At 38.4% G+C, this 19073-nt stretch overlaps 1 protein-coding gene across 2 annotated transcripts in view; it reads right to left on the minus strand.

The window, feature by feature from the left end:
- LOC113228787 overlaps positions 1–16726 on the minus strand; it is a 31137-nt gene extending 14411 nt beyond the window's left edge. The window contains exons 1-4 of one of the 2 annotated variants that reach the window (XM_026462170.1): positions 16593–16726; positions 12680–12694; positions 7046–7199; positions 884–1080 (exon numbers count right to left, since the gene is read on the minus strand). In XM_026462170.1, coding sequence (XP_026317955.1) covers positions 884–1080; positions 7046–7199; positions 12680–12694; positions 16593–16723 — 497 coding nt within the window. In that variant the 5' untranslated portion in view covers positions 16724–16726. Of the gene's footprint in view, positions 1–883; positions 1081–6549; positions 6573–7045; positions 7200–12679; positions 12695–16592 lie in introns of those variants that run through there. The other variant, XM_026462171.1, reaches the window with a different exon arrangement.
- Between the last annotated feature and the right edge of the window lie 2347 nt (positions 16727–19073).

The raw sequence follows: 19073 nt of genomic DNA on the forward strand, positions 1-19073 counted from the left end.
GCGACCATCACGAAATTCGTCACTGAGATTCACACGACCACGTTTGAATTCTGCAAACCAGTTATAAATAGTCGTCTTGCATGGTGCTTCATCGCCAAAAGCAGTTTGAAGCCGAGCAAAGCTCCGCTGAGCTGTTAAATTACACTTTAAGTAGTAGATACTACGAAAATTTTCTCGAGTTAAATCCATGGTGATGTAGACAACCAATTTCTAAAATGACGCCACAATGTAAAAACAAGTGACAGTCACATGAAACAAACTGTATTCTACAGGCAAAGAGTTCCATTTTCAAATGTTGTAATTACTTTTTAAATATTGTTTATGTAAGTGGTCAGTTTCGGAAATTTATAATGCGCCCTATGTATTACGTACCAACCATTGTTTATGTGAGTTACCAGTGGTTTCATAAAAAAAGCATAGCTATACTATATTGTGTCACAATGTAACCAATTACCAAACTTTTTAGGCTTGTATATAATTATATTCAGCGTTTTTTGAAATTTGTAAATGAAACCAATGTTTTCGTTGACGCAATTAGTAGTAGTCAAAAAAAAAACTCGGATGCACACTTTTGCCAACACTTTAACGGCAGGCGTTAACACTTGTTTAAAGGTTTATAACTAGGGCTTGGATAAATATGCAGTATAGACTACAAAATATATACATATAATTGTAATTTACACGATAACTCTTTGTGAACCGATTCGATGATCCTTTTTTGTTGGAAAGAGGGTACTGGTTGAAGAAAATGTTCCACCTTTAAAGGTGGCATACTAGGGAATGAATTACTATTATTAAATCGAGGAAAGGGCCATGGACACGGGAATCTCATGAATGAGGACCACGGACTGGTTCGAAACACGTCAAGCAAAAAAGTACTTACTTCGTAATATAAGTTCCAGTACAATTCACTATAACATGATCCGAAGCTTCAAGCCAGTAAGTGCCGTTGCTAGTCACTTGCGTGGGCTTAGAAGAGATGTAGTAATGTCGATCGGTCTCATATATCATGTCGTAGTACAGGCACGTTATGTTCATAATCGACGTTAAAGCTAGTGTTGTCGCTTTGCATTCGTCATGCTAAAAAAAAATTAATAATAATATAATTTATTCAGACAACGACTGGGTATGGTCTAATAGTGTTTGTATGTTACAAACCAACTTAAAAAGCTATGTTAATGACAAAGAAAATAAAATAAAAACACATGTCAAAATTATCTTTCACTTGCATCCCGATCAAATAGACTCCTATGGGACTATGTGATCAGGATTCGAATGAAAGACTTCATTATAGGCAGGTCATATCGGTCAGGTATGACCTGGAGAATGCTGTTGGTGCTGCCCCGCAGTCTGCTCAGCAGTGAGGCTGTTTTTTGCGGATTGCGGGTAGATGACTTTTATGCCATCATCCGCAATCCGCATCAATCCGTGCAGATGCTCTGCAGAAACGAGGCAGCCCCATCAACATTTTAAACTAGGGATTGCAATCCGGAAAAACGGATCCGGTAATCCGGCGGATCCGGCATCATTTTATGGTTATCGGATCCGGTACCAATATACTGGATCCGAAGACCGGATCCGGTGCTAGCAGTTTGTGGGAAAATAATACAGCTGTTGCATGTTGATGCATGTTCATGCGTGCGAGTCGTTCGTCGCCGAGTCGCCCCACCCCCACTACGCTTCGCCCGCTCATTCCCCCGTATCCGCGTCGCGCCACCGACCGCCAGACAGTCATTTGCCTCGCGAGTCGCGAGTCGCGCGAAGAAATAAATGTGTTTTGTTTTGTCGCTGCTCATCAAAATGTAAGTAGATATATATTGTTCTTATTATAAAAAACATAATATCATATTGTTCTTGTATTTACGCGAGCGATTGTATCTGTTGAAAAGTGTTTTATTTAAATAGAATAGATATTGTTTTATTTTTTATATTTTGTTTGTTACAGGTATTACTCGTAGCGTAGTGTACTTTATATTAGTATATCCAAGCTATCATAACATGTCACTTTCAAAACCAAATCAAAATGAGGAGGATGGAGAGAGTGAGAAAACTATATGGCATTACTTTGAAAAAATGCAAGACGACAATTCTGGAAACGCAAAGTGCACATTGTGCTCTAACATAATAAAAATAAGTAAAGGTTCTTACAAAGGTTTAAAAACACATTTGAGAACAAAGCATTGCATTTGCATTGAAAGTATCCAAGTAAAACGTCCGTCTGTTTCATTCTCTAAACCATCTACATCAAAAACCGATTCAGCTAATATTAATTGTGAGGAAGAAATACCCAAGAAAAAGTCTAAAACAATTGACAGTTATTTTAAAAAAGAAAATTCAATGGAAAAGATGATCTCTAGAATGGTCTGTAAAAATGGTGTGCCTCTCAGTTTATTTTGTACATCGCCTGATTTGAGATATTTATTTTCAAAAAGTGGATTTCAACTTCCTCATTCACCAAATACTGTAAGATCAATACCTAGTTAAATTTCGCAAATACAGTTCAATCAGATTTTATAATTGAGTTCGAATATCTAAAGAATCAAGGAAAAAGATTCTCTTTGAGTTTTGACGAATGGACTTCCCAAAAAAATCACCGATATTTGAACCTAAATTTACACCAAAAAGAAAAACACTTTAATCTGGGCTTGATTAGAATTCATGGTTCATGTACTGCGGAACATACAATCAGTTTAATAAAACACCGCTTAAAAAGCTTCGGTCTTGATGCTGATACTGATATTATTGGCATGAGTACTGACGGCGCAAGTGTCATGGTCAAAGTAGGTAAGCTTATGAATTGCTATCAACAACTTTGCTTTGCACATGGGTTACAATTAGCTGTGATCGATGTTTTATACAAAAAGAATGAAGAGAAGGCAGAACACCACCTAGCAACAACGCCAACAACATCTAATGAATCAGATACAGATGACGAAGATACAACGAAAGATGATGAACAAGGAGTTACAGTTACTATAACGGATCCTCGTCATGCATATCTTTGTAAGGCTGAAGTAATTCCTAGATACATTGATATTCTTCAAAAAGTGCGAAAAGTGGTAAAGCTGTTCAAAAGATCGCCTACTAAATACGATATGTACCTGCAAAAGTATGTGAAAGAACATACAGGTAAAGAATTAAGTCTTATTTTGGATTGCCGCACACGTTGGAATAGTCTTCTATCTATGATGGAAAGATTTTATAAGCTGAAAGTGTGTATTGATAAAGCTTTGATAGATGTAGAATCTGAAATTAAATTTAGTGACATTGAATGGTCAAAAATAAAAGACTTGATTGACAGTTTGCTGCCACTTAAATTGGCTGTAGAGGCCTTGTGCAGAAGAGATTCGACCCTGTTAACTGCAGAAACAACATTAAAATTTGTTTCAGAGAAGTTGCTCACTCATGACACAGTGTTAAGTAATGAATTATATGAAGCACTGCATACAAGGATTAAAGAACGCCGCACTGTAGTAACAGGAATATTGATATACCTACAGAATCCAAAGAAATATCTTGAAAATGTAAACCGATCTGATGATACATTTACTATGCCAAAGAAAAAAGTCATACGATCAGAAATGACAAAAATCTTAGAAAGAGTTATTCAAGAAGATACATCTGAAGAAAACATAGAAAAAAAAGTAGAAGAGAACTTAGATTCACCATCACTAAGGAAAGATTTGACATTACAGGAAGAATTAGAATTACAAATCCAGAAAGAAGCCACGTGTTATAGCGTACATACTAAAAAAGAGAAAGATTTTGATAAAATCCTAAAAAAAGAAATGACGACATTTGAAAGCGATGGAGTCCGAGGAGAATACTTGTCTGCTATTCATGATTATTTGCTGACAATAAAGCCGACAAGTGTAGAAGCTGAAAGGGCCTTTTCGGCCGCAGGCTATATTTGCAGCTCTATTAGAAGTCATTTAGCTGATGACACAATTAACAATATTTGTTTTCTACGATCTTATTTTCAAAATCAATATTGATTTTCTTTTAATACTTATATTTTTTTACAATTATGACTTAAAATAACTATTTATCGTAAGTTGATTAAACTAAAGAGTTCTAAACTCATTATTGTGATAATTTTTGCCATTCATTCGTTCGACAGATTCATCAATTCATGATGGTGTCTGTCATAATCATAAATACCTATAAGACTTGTTTGTTAGCATTCTCAAATACTTTAATAATGATTTTGATCTCATTTCAGTTAATTACGTAAGGTTAATTGTATCTATTAGATATTATAGTTACTTGATAATTAATATTGTTACTTATAAATTGATATATCTGTGAAAGTGAAATCTAGAAAGACTGAGCTACTCGTTAAGTCGTAAAATTATTACTAGTTACCTACACTACTAAATTTTAATTGTTTTCTTGTCTATTTGTCTTAACATTGGTTAGGAAATAAAGTTGATTTTATATATTTGTGTTTTTTTTATAAATTACCTACATGTAAGTGCAGTGACACTTCATTAATTCACTTATTATGTACTAAAAAGCGAAAATCACCTTGATTTAATCAATCCGGCCGGATCCGGTCGCATCCGGCCGGATTGATGGGAATCCGGTCGTAGCCGGCCGGACTGAAAATGACGCCGGATTGCAATCCCTATTTTAAACCCATTATTATACCGGACCCGTAGGGCACTTAGCGATATATTATCACTTAGGATATAATCAGAAATAGAGCCGAAATTTCATTTAATTTGTTAGAAAACTATTCTGCCATATCATTACTGTGACAACTGCGCTCCGATTGGCTTGCCCGAGTTCGAAACAATTGACGGGTGTCATCAATGGGTGTCGTCAACTGTTTCACTTCAAATCAACCAGTTAACTTGAGCTTTGCTATAATGCACGAAAATTGCAAAATTACATATTCAATATTTAATTACCGATGAAATGTGATTCCGTTTGTTTTGTAATTAGATGTTTTGCTGTTTTCCCCACAGCACCGAATAGAACAGCACGGCTTTGTTAGAGATATTATCTTTATTACAATAAATACAGAATATTATTTGGACATACGGAGACGTCAGTAGCTGGCCTGCCTATATTTAAGTGCAAACGGGAGTTGATATTTATAAGAGCTGTATCGCTAATGTGTTACCAGGAATATATGGCCCTTATTTCGTCTCTATTTCTGGTTTTATACTCGATGGCAGAAGGCTTTGAAGAGTGCAATTTTTACTTGCCTACTGCAAATTTAAAAAAAAATTAAAAATTTAATTGCCGTAGTGTTTATTGGAGGTATCGATTTCTTTGGCGGTGGTAGCTGCCAATCTTCTTGTCAGCAGAGGTTATAACGAGACGCACCGCACGGGTTACCAGTGAAAAAGGCGCAAAGCTGTTCACTGGTGTTTTGCGGCTCTCGACTGCTCTGTAGACATAACTTAGGGCTTATTCAGAGTGGCGGCGGGCGCGGGTGTAAATCAAATGTACGTAGATGCTCCTTGCGTTCACAGCGCCGCGCGGGTAGATCTATTGACGCGGTCCGCCCGTACCTTTCACAGTGTTTGGTCTAGCGGTTAGCGTCCGTTTGCGATTTCGACGTTTGGATAGTGTTGCCAACAACACTGGGTCCAAAGTCGCCATTGTTCACATCCTCAGTAGCCTCATGTACCAGAATTTTAGCCGGGGATCCTAAAGTAGCCTAAACACCACATGAAGAACAGCAATAAATAAAATAAAATTGTAGTTTAAATCAAATATTTATTAAAATGAAACCTAAGTAGAATCAAATAAAAGTAAATAAATTGACATAATGGGGTAAATAACTGCCTAATGCACCCTCCAGATGTCACCACTGTAGAGCGTTCGGGTTTGACAGCTATAGCTATAATTTGTCAGTGTTTTTGGAAACAAACAAAGTCTTTAAGAAATAATTCTCTATTATGACCCTCTGTGCAGCAGTTGATTGCAAAAATACGGGATTATATTTATTCCCCAAAGAATCGAAAAGAAGAAAACTATGGGAAAAAAATATTCGAAGGATAAATTATATTGCTACTAATTCGTTGAGTTTATGTGCGTCACAATTTAAATCTGAAGAGAGGTTAGGCTGAAATTTTGCAAAACAAATATCATGTATTCCTTTTCATTCCTGGCACTGCTATCATTAATACTTATGGCATTAATCTACTAGTTTAGGTTATCATTTATTGATTTATTTATATCTGTTTTAGGTGATGAACCTATAGACAAAGTATTGAAGAAAACTGTTGTGCCCTCTATATTTTCTTTTACTAAAGTCAAACCAGTCAACTTATTAGCACAACAAGCAACGTTCAGATAGATTGCTAAAGGGGACTTGCAAGACAAATTGTTTTGAAACGTATAATAAAACTTTATCTACTATTATTAGATATTCCCGCTGAAACCTGAGACTATTATTTTTCGATTCTCTAAGGCCGAAACTGACTAATCATAAACAATTTTTCTTTCTTAATGCCACATACTTTCGTGGGGAGCATACAGGACTTGTGCTTGGTACAGCTGAAGCAAATGTCCCGGTGTGAAGTAACACCTCACCTTGGAAAGGATGCCAAGCTTCCTGGCTGCATTTTTGACCATGGATTCAATGTATCTGCCGAAGTTCAGATTGGACGACAGGTCTATTTCAAGTAGGTGGAGACCGGTATGGATAAATCACAAAAAGTCGAAAAAGAGACTCCGTTCTGTGGAGAATAGACACGTCTGCGTTTTGGTAGCAATAAACTTGACAAGGCTGGCATCACCCCAATCGGAGACTGCCTTAAGTGTCAAATTCAAACGACTAACCATGGACTCTGGGCAAGACTGGACTTTTCTCCACTGACCCTAGTCTTGTAAACCGAAAGCAGCCCAATAGGCGACCCGTCGCCTTTCATATTTTTTCGTCTACGATGGCCACACTACGTGTGGGTCTATCCGCCCGTAGCCGCTTCGGCACTGTAAAAGGGAAGATTTCAAAACCCGCGCGCTCGCACCCGCCGGCGCTGCCGCGCCTACGCCTGCACTTTGAATGAGCCCTTAGTTGGATACTTACGTAACACCTGACCCAATCATGGCCGTCGCACACGATTTGTGGCAGTTTCTTATCAAACTTCATGATCTCAGGCGCAAAAGGATCCAGCTCTGGGATCTCACATCCTGTGCCTTTATCTTCTTTTAGTGCTTCCTCTAAACCGCGCTCTATGTACCTGACAATAGCAATTTCATATTTATGGGAAACAGAAATAGGTAGGCTACGGACAAATGTACTTTTTTATAATATATTTATGATAATATTTGGTTTTATGAATCGATTTAAAATTATTCCTCGACGGCCCCCGTGGTCGAGTGGCTTGCACACCGGCTTTACAAAACAATACAATACAGTACAGTACAGTACAGTACAGTACAGTACAGTACAGTACAGTACAGTACAGTACAGTACAGTACAGTACAATACAATACAATACAATACAATACAATACAATACAATACAATAAAATACAATACAATACATTATATTCTTTATTGCACACTGGGAAAAATACATGAAAAAGACACGAGTCTTATTGCTATATAGCAATCTCTTCCAGGCAATCTGCGAGTTACAGGAAAAACTGTAAGATAGTAATTTGCAATAGAATACATATTTAATACACATAGTATACATACACAAATAAAAAATGAATAATCATGACAATAGTCTAACAGTATAACAGATTGAGTTCTTAGGTTTTCGCGATTGTTACACATAGGAAATGAAACTATTTTACCGGATTTAAATCGCGTATATTTGTTTTTTCAGTCAAACGTGACCATGGGACCTGTAAAGGGCCCGAAACGTCGGTTTGTTACAAAAAACAAAAGTATAACAGATATCAAAATTAATAGTAATAAGTAAATAAGATACTGTAAAGGAGGGAGGTTCTTTCTTCCGTTGGATGAGGTTACCAAAACAAGCCAAGTGGAACTCCAAATTGTTTAATCAGAAGATTTTTATTTTTCATTTTGTATGTCGCCAATACTACTTCCCCCTATATGCGCAAGGTCCGGGCAGTTGAACCCAGAAGGGACTCGACTCCTAGAAACCGTTCCGCGAGATGAGGTTTTTCACCGTATATTAGAGGTGGGTGATAAATAACGTCACGATGAAAAAATCACGATGATCCGCCGTCAAACAGTATCACCGTGGCTCGTTCCAAAGTCACATACGTGTTCCTCCTTTAAAATAGCTATCCCCGTCACTCACATCACGACATACGTATTTGATACAATGCGCGATCTCCGTTCCATGGTAACTGAGCGCGCCACTCGTTGTAGTTCTCTTCAAATCGGGTCATTTCGGCGACGGGAGTGAGTGAGTTAGGATGACTTTCTTTGCTCACTCACAAGGGTCGCAGGTGCTTATTACAACTAAAAAGGGCGGATGAAAAAAAATCTGCAGCAGTTACTATAAACCTATTTATTAACAAAGTAACATATTTTTGTATATTAGTTTAATAAAACTAGGAAGAAATAAAACTATAGGAAGAGTTGGTATTTTATATTTATGTATAATCTACTTTGTGTATTCTACTAGAAATATAATTAATTACATTACACTTTATTGCTATTTTTAACAATCCAAAGATTCGCATTAAATAAGTAACAAACAAAATTACATTAAATACAAAATCAACTTTTTGAATGGAATTGAAACTTATTACAAAGGGAGTAAATCATTCTATAAAAAACGGCTATAAGTATTTGAAAGAAACCGCTGGCTAAAACCGTATATCGTGATGTAAGTTATAGGCGTCACAAGGTCGCGGAATTAACAGTCCGGACAAAATCACTGTGATTCATCACTGATATTTTTTTTGGAACCGGAACGACAGTCACGGCGATAGAAATGTAACGCTATTCCCCATGTCTACCCTATATTATGGGCAATAATATCTCACTCTATATGAGCGTATTAATTGTCACAAGATCCGGGTAGCAGTTCCCATGAAGGGACTCAACTCCTGGTTGCCTTACTGAGCTCTCTGTATTCTCAGATTTCTCTTCACATTAACCTGCCGTAGTCGTCTCAAAACTCGCGTCAGCGGGTTTGAGGGGGCCGTTCGAGGCGTCTCGGCCTCTTTCGGCGGGGTCAATCGCCACTCGTGGAGACTCGTTGGGTATAACCCTTGGGTGTCGCAATAGGGTGAGCTGCTTCAAATGGAGTCCCTCAACCATCTTCAGCAGCTGGTGTCTAGTCCGGTGGGGCTTCCTCGCGCCCAAGTAGGTAGTAGTAGGCCCTTGGAAGCAGTTTCTCGTCAGGATGTCGGGCTCGGTGTGGTGTCAGTCCCCGTATATGGCTACACAGGGATCGTCCGGCGCGCCGGAACATGGCCTTGGCCAGGCAATCGACGAAGCTGTCGAGGCTCTCCATGCTCAAGTCCCGTTGGATGACGTCAGTTCTCACATATCGTGGGGCGTCTGTGATGCACCGCAAGGTCAGCGACTGTTGAGCTCTGAGTCGCCGCCTGTTGCACTCTCCTACCAGCGCGTACCATGCTGGGGCTGCATATATTAGGCGGGATCTGATGTACGTCTTATACACTCCTAGTTTCCGAGTAGTGGGAGTCGGGACTTGAGAATCGGTCGCAGGAGTGCGCGGGCTGTGCGGGTGTTCTGAACGACGTTCTTTTGTCTGTCTGGCCGTGTGTGAACTGACATTATCGTGGTGCAAGATGATACGGCGTTTACGGCTATTTTTACGGAGTTTGTCAATAACTTCTAGCAAACCCATGGTCGTGTATCAATCACTATTCACGGTACAACGATTCTTCAAAGAAATAGTAGCCACGTGTCCAGTTTTAATAAAAAAAGAAGCAATCATCCGCTTTAGAGGCATTTTGCACGCGCACCAATTTGATTGGTTTCGGCTCATCTCGAAAGACCTATCCTGTTTTGGGATCGTAACTATAAATCCATGTTTCGTCACCTGTTACTATGTCCCACACCAAATTCGACGCTCCTTCGTTGAATCTGGTAAGCATGGCATTGGACCAAGTGACGTGACCCGTTTTTTGATACTCAGTCAAATCGTGTGGGATCCACCGAGAGCACAGCTTTGTCACCAAATGTTTGTGTAGTATTGATTGTAGTTGACTCATGCCTATGCCTAAAGACGCCCGAATCTCATGTTATGTCACATAGGTACCTGTCTGTTTTGGTCGTACGGCGCACAGCATCGATGTTTTTGTTGTTCACAGTAAATTTGTCACTGAAATTCACACGACCACGTTTGAATTCTGCAAACCAGCTATAAATAGTCGTCTTGCATGGTGCTTCATCGTCAAAAGCAGTTTGAAGCCGAGGGATGCTCCGTATATACATATCGAGTTCTTAGGTTTTCGCGATTCTTACACATAGGAAAGTAAACTACTTTTCCGGATTTAAGTCGCGTATTTTTGTTTTTTCAAACAAACCGACGTTTCAGTCAAACCACCCTATTTTTGCACTATAGTTACAAAAATAATTAATTAAATACCTTATTTTTAATTTTACAAAGAACTATACAATTTACGCTACATTACGTTTTACAAATTATTTTATTTAATTGATTTTTATTAAGTTCAATTTATTATACACTTCGTCGTACGGTACTCGATTAGGGCATATCTATATTCATACCCCGACATCTCAACTCTACAGTGAAGCTCAGTTATTGAGCAGTAAATTACAAACCTTTAATTTAGAACGTAGAATTTTGACTATACCACTTAAGGAAACCAAATTTTTATTTAATAATTTTTATAATTTTAAAATTATTATTGTTCGCGATCATAGTCACAAAAGCTCGCACGCACGCGCACACACACACACACACACACACACATACACACACATACACACACATACACAAACACATACACACACACACGCACACACACACACACCACAAACACAAACACACACACACACACACACACACACAGTATTTATTGCCCTTCTGTCATTTTTATGTTTGTTATTACTATTTAAATTGATCAAATTTTTTTTTAATTATTTTAATAATATAGTCAAATAAGTCCTTTTGTAAAAACCGTCTATACTGATAACCACGACACAGGCCTAGCCTAGCGTGGTTACGGTAATATTACGTTTTGGATAGTTAAATACATGTTTTTGTATGTTTTTTTTATTAATTAATAATAATAATTAGAATAAATTAAAACATATTAATTAGTACTGCAGTCTACTGATGTAGACAACCAATTTCTAAAATGACGCCACAATGTAAAAACAAGTGACAGTCAGATGAAACAAACTTTTTTTCTTTTTCTTTTAATTTATTAAGGTTTTGGCAACGCCATCAGCCTAAACATGAAGTTTAATTATGTTTCTGTAAATATGGCCGCCACAAAGCGGATAGGCAATTTGAGGCGGCGTGCTTGGATTGACTCGGGATTCCTTAAAACGGGCCGTTACAGGTATTTTAGTTCGAGATTCATATAATTTCGCGTTTTAATCTTCTATTAAGGCACAATAGCACTGTCCTATTCCACTTTAAACTAGATTTCACAAAATAATTGAAAGTCAAAATAAAAACGACACTTTTCCCTCCAAAAGGTCCAGAGCGAATCTCAGATGAAACAAACTGTATTGCACAGCCATAGAGTTTCATTTTCAAATGTTGTAATTACTTTTTAAGTATTGTTTATGTAAGTGGCCAGTTCCGGAAACTTATAGTGCGCCCTATGTATTAAGAACAGAACAGACTTAGCGTGTCTGATTGATTCGGGCAGAGAATTCCACATTTGCTTCTAACCTTGAAGGAGTTGGAATGAAAGTTAAAAGAGTAGACGACCGTAAGGTGCTACTGAGTAAGATAGTGCGATGATACACGAAACAATCTTTGAGGTAGGGACGAGAGGTGGGATTAAAGAGAATAGAGTACAGAAGGTATAAAAGGCGAAAATCCCTTCTACGGCTTTCATTTCTGAGGTCCGGGGTTCGAGCCCCGGCCGGGCCAATGCAGAAAACTTAACTATTGTTTAATAATAATAATAATAATAATAAGAGCTTTATTTATCTACATTAAATAATAATTTAGCCTTAAATAACATAATCTGAAGTTACACCTGTAGATAAAAAGGCAAGAGTCTCAGCTTGAGCTGTTTTTCAGACTTTACCTTTTTGGTGAAACGCTACTTTTAATTCTGTAATATTAATAATATAATAATTCTGGCGTGTCTCGACAAGCTCCAGTAAAATGACTAAAGTATACAATTTAAACTTAAAGCTATGATTACATTGTCATAGTGGTACCAAATCCACATAAAATATTTCATTTCAAAATACATGAAGTATAGATAAGGATGAACTGCACACATAATAACAATAAATAGTGAAAAATTACAATATGTACATAAATAGATAAATAAATAAAGAACAAAAATAAAAATATGCATAAATCCGCTGGACGACACTACATCCAATTACTAGCAGAACTTTGCTTTGAAAGTAACCAAAGCCTGCATTTCCTTTTGAAAGTGTATCGTCGTCGTGTGTGGTATCGTCGTTGTTTCCGATTTCCATAACACAAGGGCTATCATTACATACTTTGAGACGAGAGTAACATATGTGATGCTGTCATGTGTCATAGGTGATGATTTATTATTCTTAACCAAGAAGAAAAAAAAATAACAATACTCACTGCATTATAGATTCTCTGAAATACAAAAGAAACGATTAAAAATGAAATACATGCAGACAAATAAATAAAATAACATGAGAGTATGAAGCCCGCAATCCCGATTCTAATTAGGGCAGTGGTACGTACGTAGGTAATGTATAAATACGCAAGGGCGCGTGTTCACTCTAAGAAATTCGACATGTCTACTACAGAAGAGATGAAAATGGCCTTGTACACGACATGAACTTTGTCGGCTCTAGTCACAAAAACAAGTCGTGTCTGTTGCAGACGAGAAAATGATGAGTATGTAGACGCTACGAATGTTTTCGGACAGACGTGTGTAGGGTAAAATGTGTCAGTGCATTACGAGTCTCTCAGGTAGCTGTCGTTTTACTACCGACTGTGGGAAGAAATATGTTGACTACTAAGCAACACCCGTCCAAGCACATAAACGTTCGTTTACTGACAACGCACCTCACCCCGCCCCATACCGGCAGAGCGCGTCTAGTCGGGGCTAGACAAGATTTTTTTTTCTTGTCCGACGACGAGGAAGTGTACACAGTTCGTGTGTAGAAACGACACGAATTCTTGCATAGACTCGGCGACTTTTCTTAGCGTGGACATGCGCCCCAAGGGTGCGTTTCCACTGATACGGAGCTGGGCAGAGTGGAGAGGAGCGGACCGTGAATTAGCCAATCACAGTGCTCGAACTCTCCACTCCGCATCAGTGGAAACAGTGTAAGTGTAGCGGAGCGGACTTTCAAATAAAATATATGAACACGCAGCCTCAAGCCGGACAGAACGGCCTCGAGCGCTGCATTTTTGTTTAGTTAGCGATATTACGTCATAAATTTCACTCGTCATCGACATTGTTCGTGAATCAAAATGGATGAGAAACTAATCGAAAGTGTCAAAAAAATTCCATGTTTATGGGTTATACGACTGACAACATACAAATGCAATGAAACCAAAGATGCGAATAAAAGTGCTGCTTTATTTTACCGACAACGTGACGTATGATCTCTCCAAGTTTGAATTTAACTAATCGGAATACGGCTCAATGCAGCTCTGATCTGCTCTTCTCCGCTCCACTTCGCCCAGCTCCGCGTCAGTGGAAACGCACCCTAACGGTGTCAACGCGATTTTTGTAAGGAAATCGTACAAAGCATAATGTACTTTATGTCAGTTCCCGAAATTCCCGAAAAGAATTCCCGAAAGCGCGAGAGTATTCTCCGGAAGACACGCGACCTGGGGCCTTGAAACCACTGGTTATAATTCCATTGAGACTCCACTGACATCTTCTTACCGTATCGATGACATACATTATACTATAGTGGCCCAGAACTCAGCCACGCCGACCGCGTCACTAGCAGCCGCCACTAAATCATCAAGCGTGGGCCATCGTTTGAGTCGCACCGCACAGATCCCGATTCAGAACTCTTCGCTATCTTAAACGAATCAATTAAGGGCGCTTTCCGAGCTATTTAGAACACTCGAGTTAAAACGTTCGATGTCGGTTCGGATACGATATTGTTCACGTGCACATGACGTAAACAGACAACCTGACCGGACATTTGCTAAGTGATGACAATAGACTACTCAGCAGTGCAATGACCGTTCTGAACTAGGCTGCTGAGTAGAGTATTTAACTTTATGTATACATTTAAAAATAATATTGTTTATAGTCACACACACGTAAATACCGTTTTGTATAAATAGCTTAAGTTTTGTAAATAAAACCCTCTTTGAATTCAGACATCAACGTTGTCTTATTGACAACGGAGCACTCCTGACTACAGCATCCTCTCACTGCGGCCAAGACACCTTTAGCCGTTAGCTTATCTGATCAGTCTTGTGAGTCTGTGAGACTGGCAGTGAGAAAACCATTTCCTAGAGCACCCTTATCCTTCCCCCTTTCCGTCTGTTGCCTTAGGTCGCACGGTGACAGGCTTCCCCTACTATTTATATAAGTATATATTCCGTAGCGTATGGTTAGGGCTAGGCTGTTAGGTAGGCAACTAGGGTTGTTAGTGATAGTACAGCTTCCCCTGACCACTCATGTATAGCCAGCTAGCTACAGCTAGGTAGTTGACTGTACAGATATCGTTATCCAAAAACGTTTACGGAGTTAATCGCGAATACAGATTATAAGAACAATGAAATCCTTTTATATACATTTTTAACACTTTAAAGGTCTAAAATATAGGAATGCATCAGCCTCGCGTTAAAATAAATTAATAAAATTGAACAAAATCCAGATTCTATTTAAAATAACAAAAGATTTCCATATCACATTCTTGCTTTGTAAACAATACAACGGTCGGTAACTTTCATTCGATAACCGTGTTCTGAATAACGGTTGTAAGAAAGAAGTACGAGTAATCGAATGGGTGTGACGTCATTTCGGTTCGGTTTCGAATGCGACAGTTTGACGTTCGATTCGGTTATTGTGAATAAAAATGAAAAGATATCTAATCGAATCGGTTGACAACTGAGTTATCGTAAGGTTCTGAATCGACCTGCTGGTTAGAACCATCCGAAAATTCCCACCTGAACGAATTGTCCTTACTCCGACCAACTAGAGTCCGAAGCCTATTTAAAGACCTCTAGATCGGCCATGGCAATTCGTATCCAGAAGGAAGACCTTCGGCTCAATGCTCAGAGGATCGACTCATTTGACAAAAAAATTCCGGCTCCTCAGTTTCTGTTGCACTGTGAAGTGATCGTGCACAGGGTGCCGAGTGAGATCATATTGTAATCTAGTTGCAAGGGCAGTTGAGCCTCAATAGAGCGTCAGTGGAATGGCAGTGATGACATGAATTTACTCAATCACTAAGGATTGATGTGGCTGTACCAAAACTACAACGGAAATTACTTTGCACATCAATGTTTATCCTATTTTTTATCTCATTTAAGCAGCAATTTAGTCTGAAAATGGAATGCATTTTTTTATGTCAAATAATTAGTAAACTACATTATCGACGTGCCATTGAAGAGCAGAATACTAAAAAATTGCAATGGCAGTTGAATAGTAGCTCGATGGCCATCGAGTATATAAACAGACATAGAGACGAAATGTCATTTAATGTGTTTGAAAATTTTTCTGCCAAATCATTACGGTGACAACTGCGCTCCGATTGGCCAGCCCGAGTTCGAAGCAATTGACGGGTGTCGTCAATTGTTTCACTTCAAATCGACCAGTTTAACTTGAGATTTGTTACAATGGACGAAAATTGAAAAATTACATATTTAATATTTAATTACCAATGAAATGTGATTCCGTTTGTTTTGTAATTAGATGTTTTGCTGTTTTTCCCACACCACCAAATGGAACAGCCCGCATTGTTATAGATATAGATATCTTTATCATATATGACACACAGGTCAGTTGCTGGCGCTGTACTATTTCAGATTTATAATTTGTGATTTTAGCGCAAACGAGAGTTAATATTTAAAAGTGATATAAGGCCCATTTGCCTGTTGAATTGCCAGTGATAGATGGCCCTTATTTCGTTTCTATTTCTGGTTATACTCGATGTTGATGGCTAAGGGTCGTATTCTAGAACTCTACTCAATGCTCAAGTCAAGACTTGAGTATGATTCAAAGCACTAGAAATCACACTCAAGTCCTTGCCATTTGGGTCGTATTTCCAGTGCTTGTAATCATACTCAAGTCTGCTCAAATCCTGACTTGAGCATTGAGTAGAGTTCTGGAATACGACCCTTTAACTCTTAACTTTTAGCAGAATACCAAACGTACAAAATCCTGTAACGCAACCGGTAGCGTAGGACGCCCTCTGACCGGAAGGAGTGGCTGTCTGCAAAAGACTAATGATGATGAACGCACCGCGCTAGTGGTTTTATATAAGGCGACGTGGATCAGAAGCCTGACAACAACTGTCCTTCAAGGTTAACAGAAAAATAAGTTAAATACCTTGTAGCATATATGTCTCCTTGCTCATCTAGAACTCCGTTAACTGTGACATTACATGCTAATAAAATAATAATGCAGATTATGAACAACGACATCCTTTTTGATTGATACCATCTGCTTGTCATCAACATAGCTCACTAGAAAAAAAAATGCATAAATTTGTGCGTGTTCTGGCTAGTAGGTATCCCTGAGTGAATGCGCTGGGATTTTTTTTATAATATCAAGTAGCGATGCCACGAATAGTGATTTGGCCGAATATTCGGCCACGCTCTCGGCCGAAGCGCCGAATATTCTGCTGAATGTTCGGCGTAAGATCTTTTTATTTCATGCGCGATCTGTTACGACTTGTCACATTGCACTGCGTGCGGAGGTAACGGGGATGCAGTGTTTTTGTTGAAAAATTATAAAACGATAGAATCAATACATGACAGTTTCTGGACCTGTTGAAGAAGTCGCTACAGATAATATGTAAAATGATGAGGTTGTGGAGAAAAGTTTTATTGCACATGATATTGATTTTTATTTGAAAACTGTTCGCCTAGATCGGACGGCAGATCCTTACAGGTGGTGGTCAGTAACCGCAAAGCAGTATCCAAGCCTGTCATTGCCATTTATCTATCGTCTCCTGACAGGAGTGTGTATAGTGAGAGACTATTTTTAGAAGAAATAATTGTTTATGAGGAAAAGCGCAATCGCTTGTTACCAACCAATTCTGAAAAAAATATTTTCATTCACCACAACCTGCTACTGATTGATTATTAAAGCAATATATTGTGATTAAACACATGATACGTTTTGAATAACATGTAGTTTTTTCAGTATTAGGTATTCGGCCGAATACCGAATATTGAAAAAGTGGCCGAATAAGCCGAATACTGGATAGTAGCCGAATATTCGTGGCAATCGCTAATATCAAGTGATGGGATGAACAAGTCGTGTGCCTAATGGTAAGCTACACGCCTGTCCATAACAGTTGCAGTGTCCTCAGAGCTTTAAGAGAGGCACTGCCACTGCACCCGTCACATTAAGACATAAGTTGACAAGTCCCATGCGCCTGTAATTTCACCAGCACCCTTACCCTTCAAAACCGGAACACAGTAATGCTGATATTGCGTGGCAGTACTTCTCTGGACGAACTCTTTCACAAGGAGCTCTACTGCTACGTTTTCGTCCCCTAATTTTCTACCCTTGGTGGTCGAATATTTTTTCAAATTTAAATGGTGGTCCCATTACTACTGAGGTATCCCCTTTTCAACAAAAAAAAAATCATCGAAATCTATTTACACACACAAAAAATTGTCAATTGTGAACCTCATCTGTTTGAAGTCGGTTAAAAGCGAATGCGACGATTAGTAGGAAATATTCGCTTTTGAAAACAGTAAAATCGTATATTAAACGTCAGATACAGTTCTTGAAGAAAGGAAAGGACAGGATTTCTCTTCTGGTATTTGGACAACGACAACGTTTTGTAATACCAAAGTTTGGTATTAAAAAAAACCGAAACCTACCTACGCATAGACACTGTTACACACACACGGCACTCTAATGTCTTTAACGAAACGTGGACACTATTAAATCGCCTATAACGTGACAGTGGAGTGAAGGCAAAACGCCTCCACGTTTCTTATTATAGAAACTCCATCAAAGGAACATTACGTAAATTTTAATAATATTTTAAAATATAGAGTATTGTTTAATATCCAAGCCTTGTATTATTGAATTGTTGAAGTACAAATGACTTGAAATTTACATAATAAAGACAATAAAACCTTTGTGAGGAATTTTCTTTAATTATTAAAGCATGCAACCGCATACAGACGCGCCCTGAACAAATATAGAGCTGTGACACGGAAATATTGTAAAAGAAGGTGAACGTACGCTTAGCAAATAGAACCAATATTTTGAAAGTTCGTTTGAAAGAAATGAAGGAAGCACCTGGATGAGCACAAATGATGAGAGTTGTGGAAATGAAGAAGAAAAGGAGATGAGCATAAATTTAATTTAATTTTGAAATAAAATTTGAAAGCAATCTGGCATCTAGTATATAACCAGAAATAGAGACGAAATAAGGGCCATCCATCCCTGGCAACCCATCAGGCAAATGGGCCTTATATCAATTTTAAATATCAACTCGCGTTTGCGCAGAAATCACAAATTAGAAAGCTGAAATAGTACAGCGCCAACAACTGACCTGTGTGTACGTCCTCGTGTATTCCAAAAATATTCTGTATTTATTGTAATAAAGATAATATCTCTAACAATGAGGGGCTGTTCCATTCGGTGGTGTGGGAAAAACAGAAAATCATCTGATTAGTTTTTCCTGCTTCTCTTCGGTGACTCACCTTGATAACATTCTAGGCTACTTAACGAACAGTAATGATAAGATAGAAATTATGACCAAGCATTAACATACATTACTTAACCAGACCGAAAGCTTAGTAATCACTCTCTCCTCATCCCAGATTAATTGGTGCGCTGGAC

The sequence above is a fragment of the Hyposmocoma kahamanoa genome, unplaced genomic scaffold (genome assembly GCF_003589595.1).
Source record: "Hyposmocoma kahamanoa isolate Upper Pololo Valley unplaced genomic scaffold, ASM358959v1 240, whole genome shotgun sequence".
NCBI lineage: Eukaryota > Metazoa > Arthropoda > Insecta > Lepidoptera > Cosmopterigidae > Hyposmocoma > Hyposmocoma kahamanoa.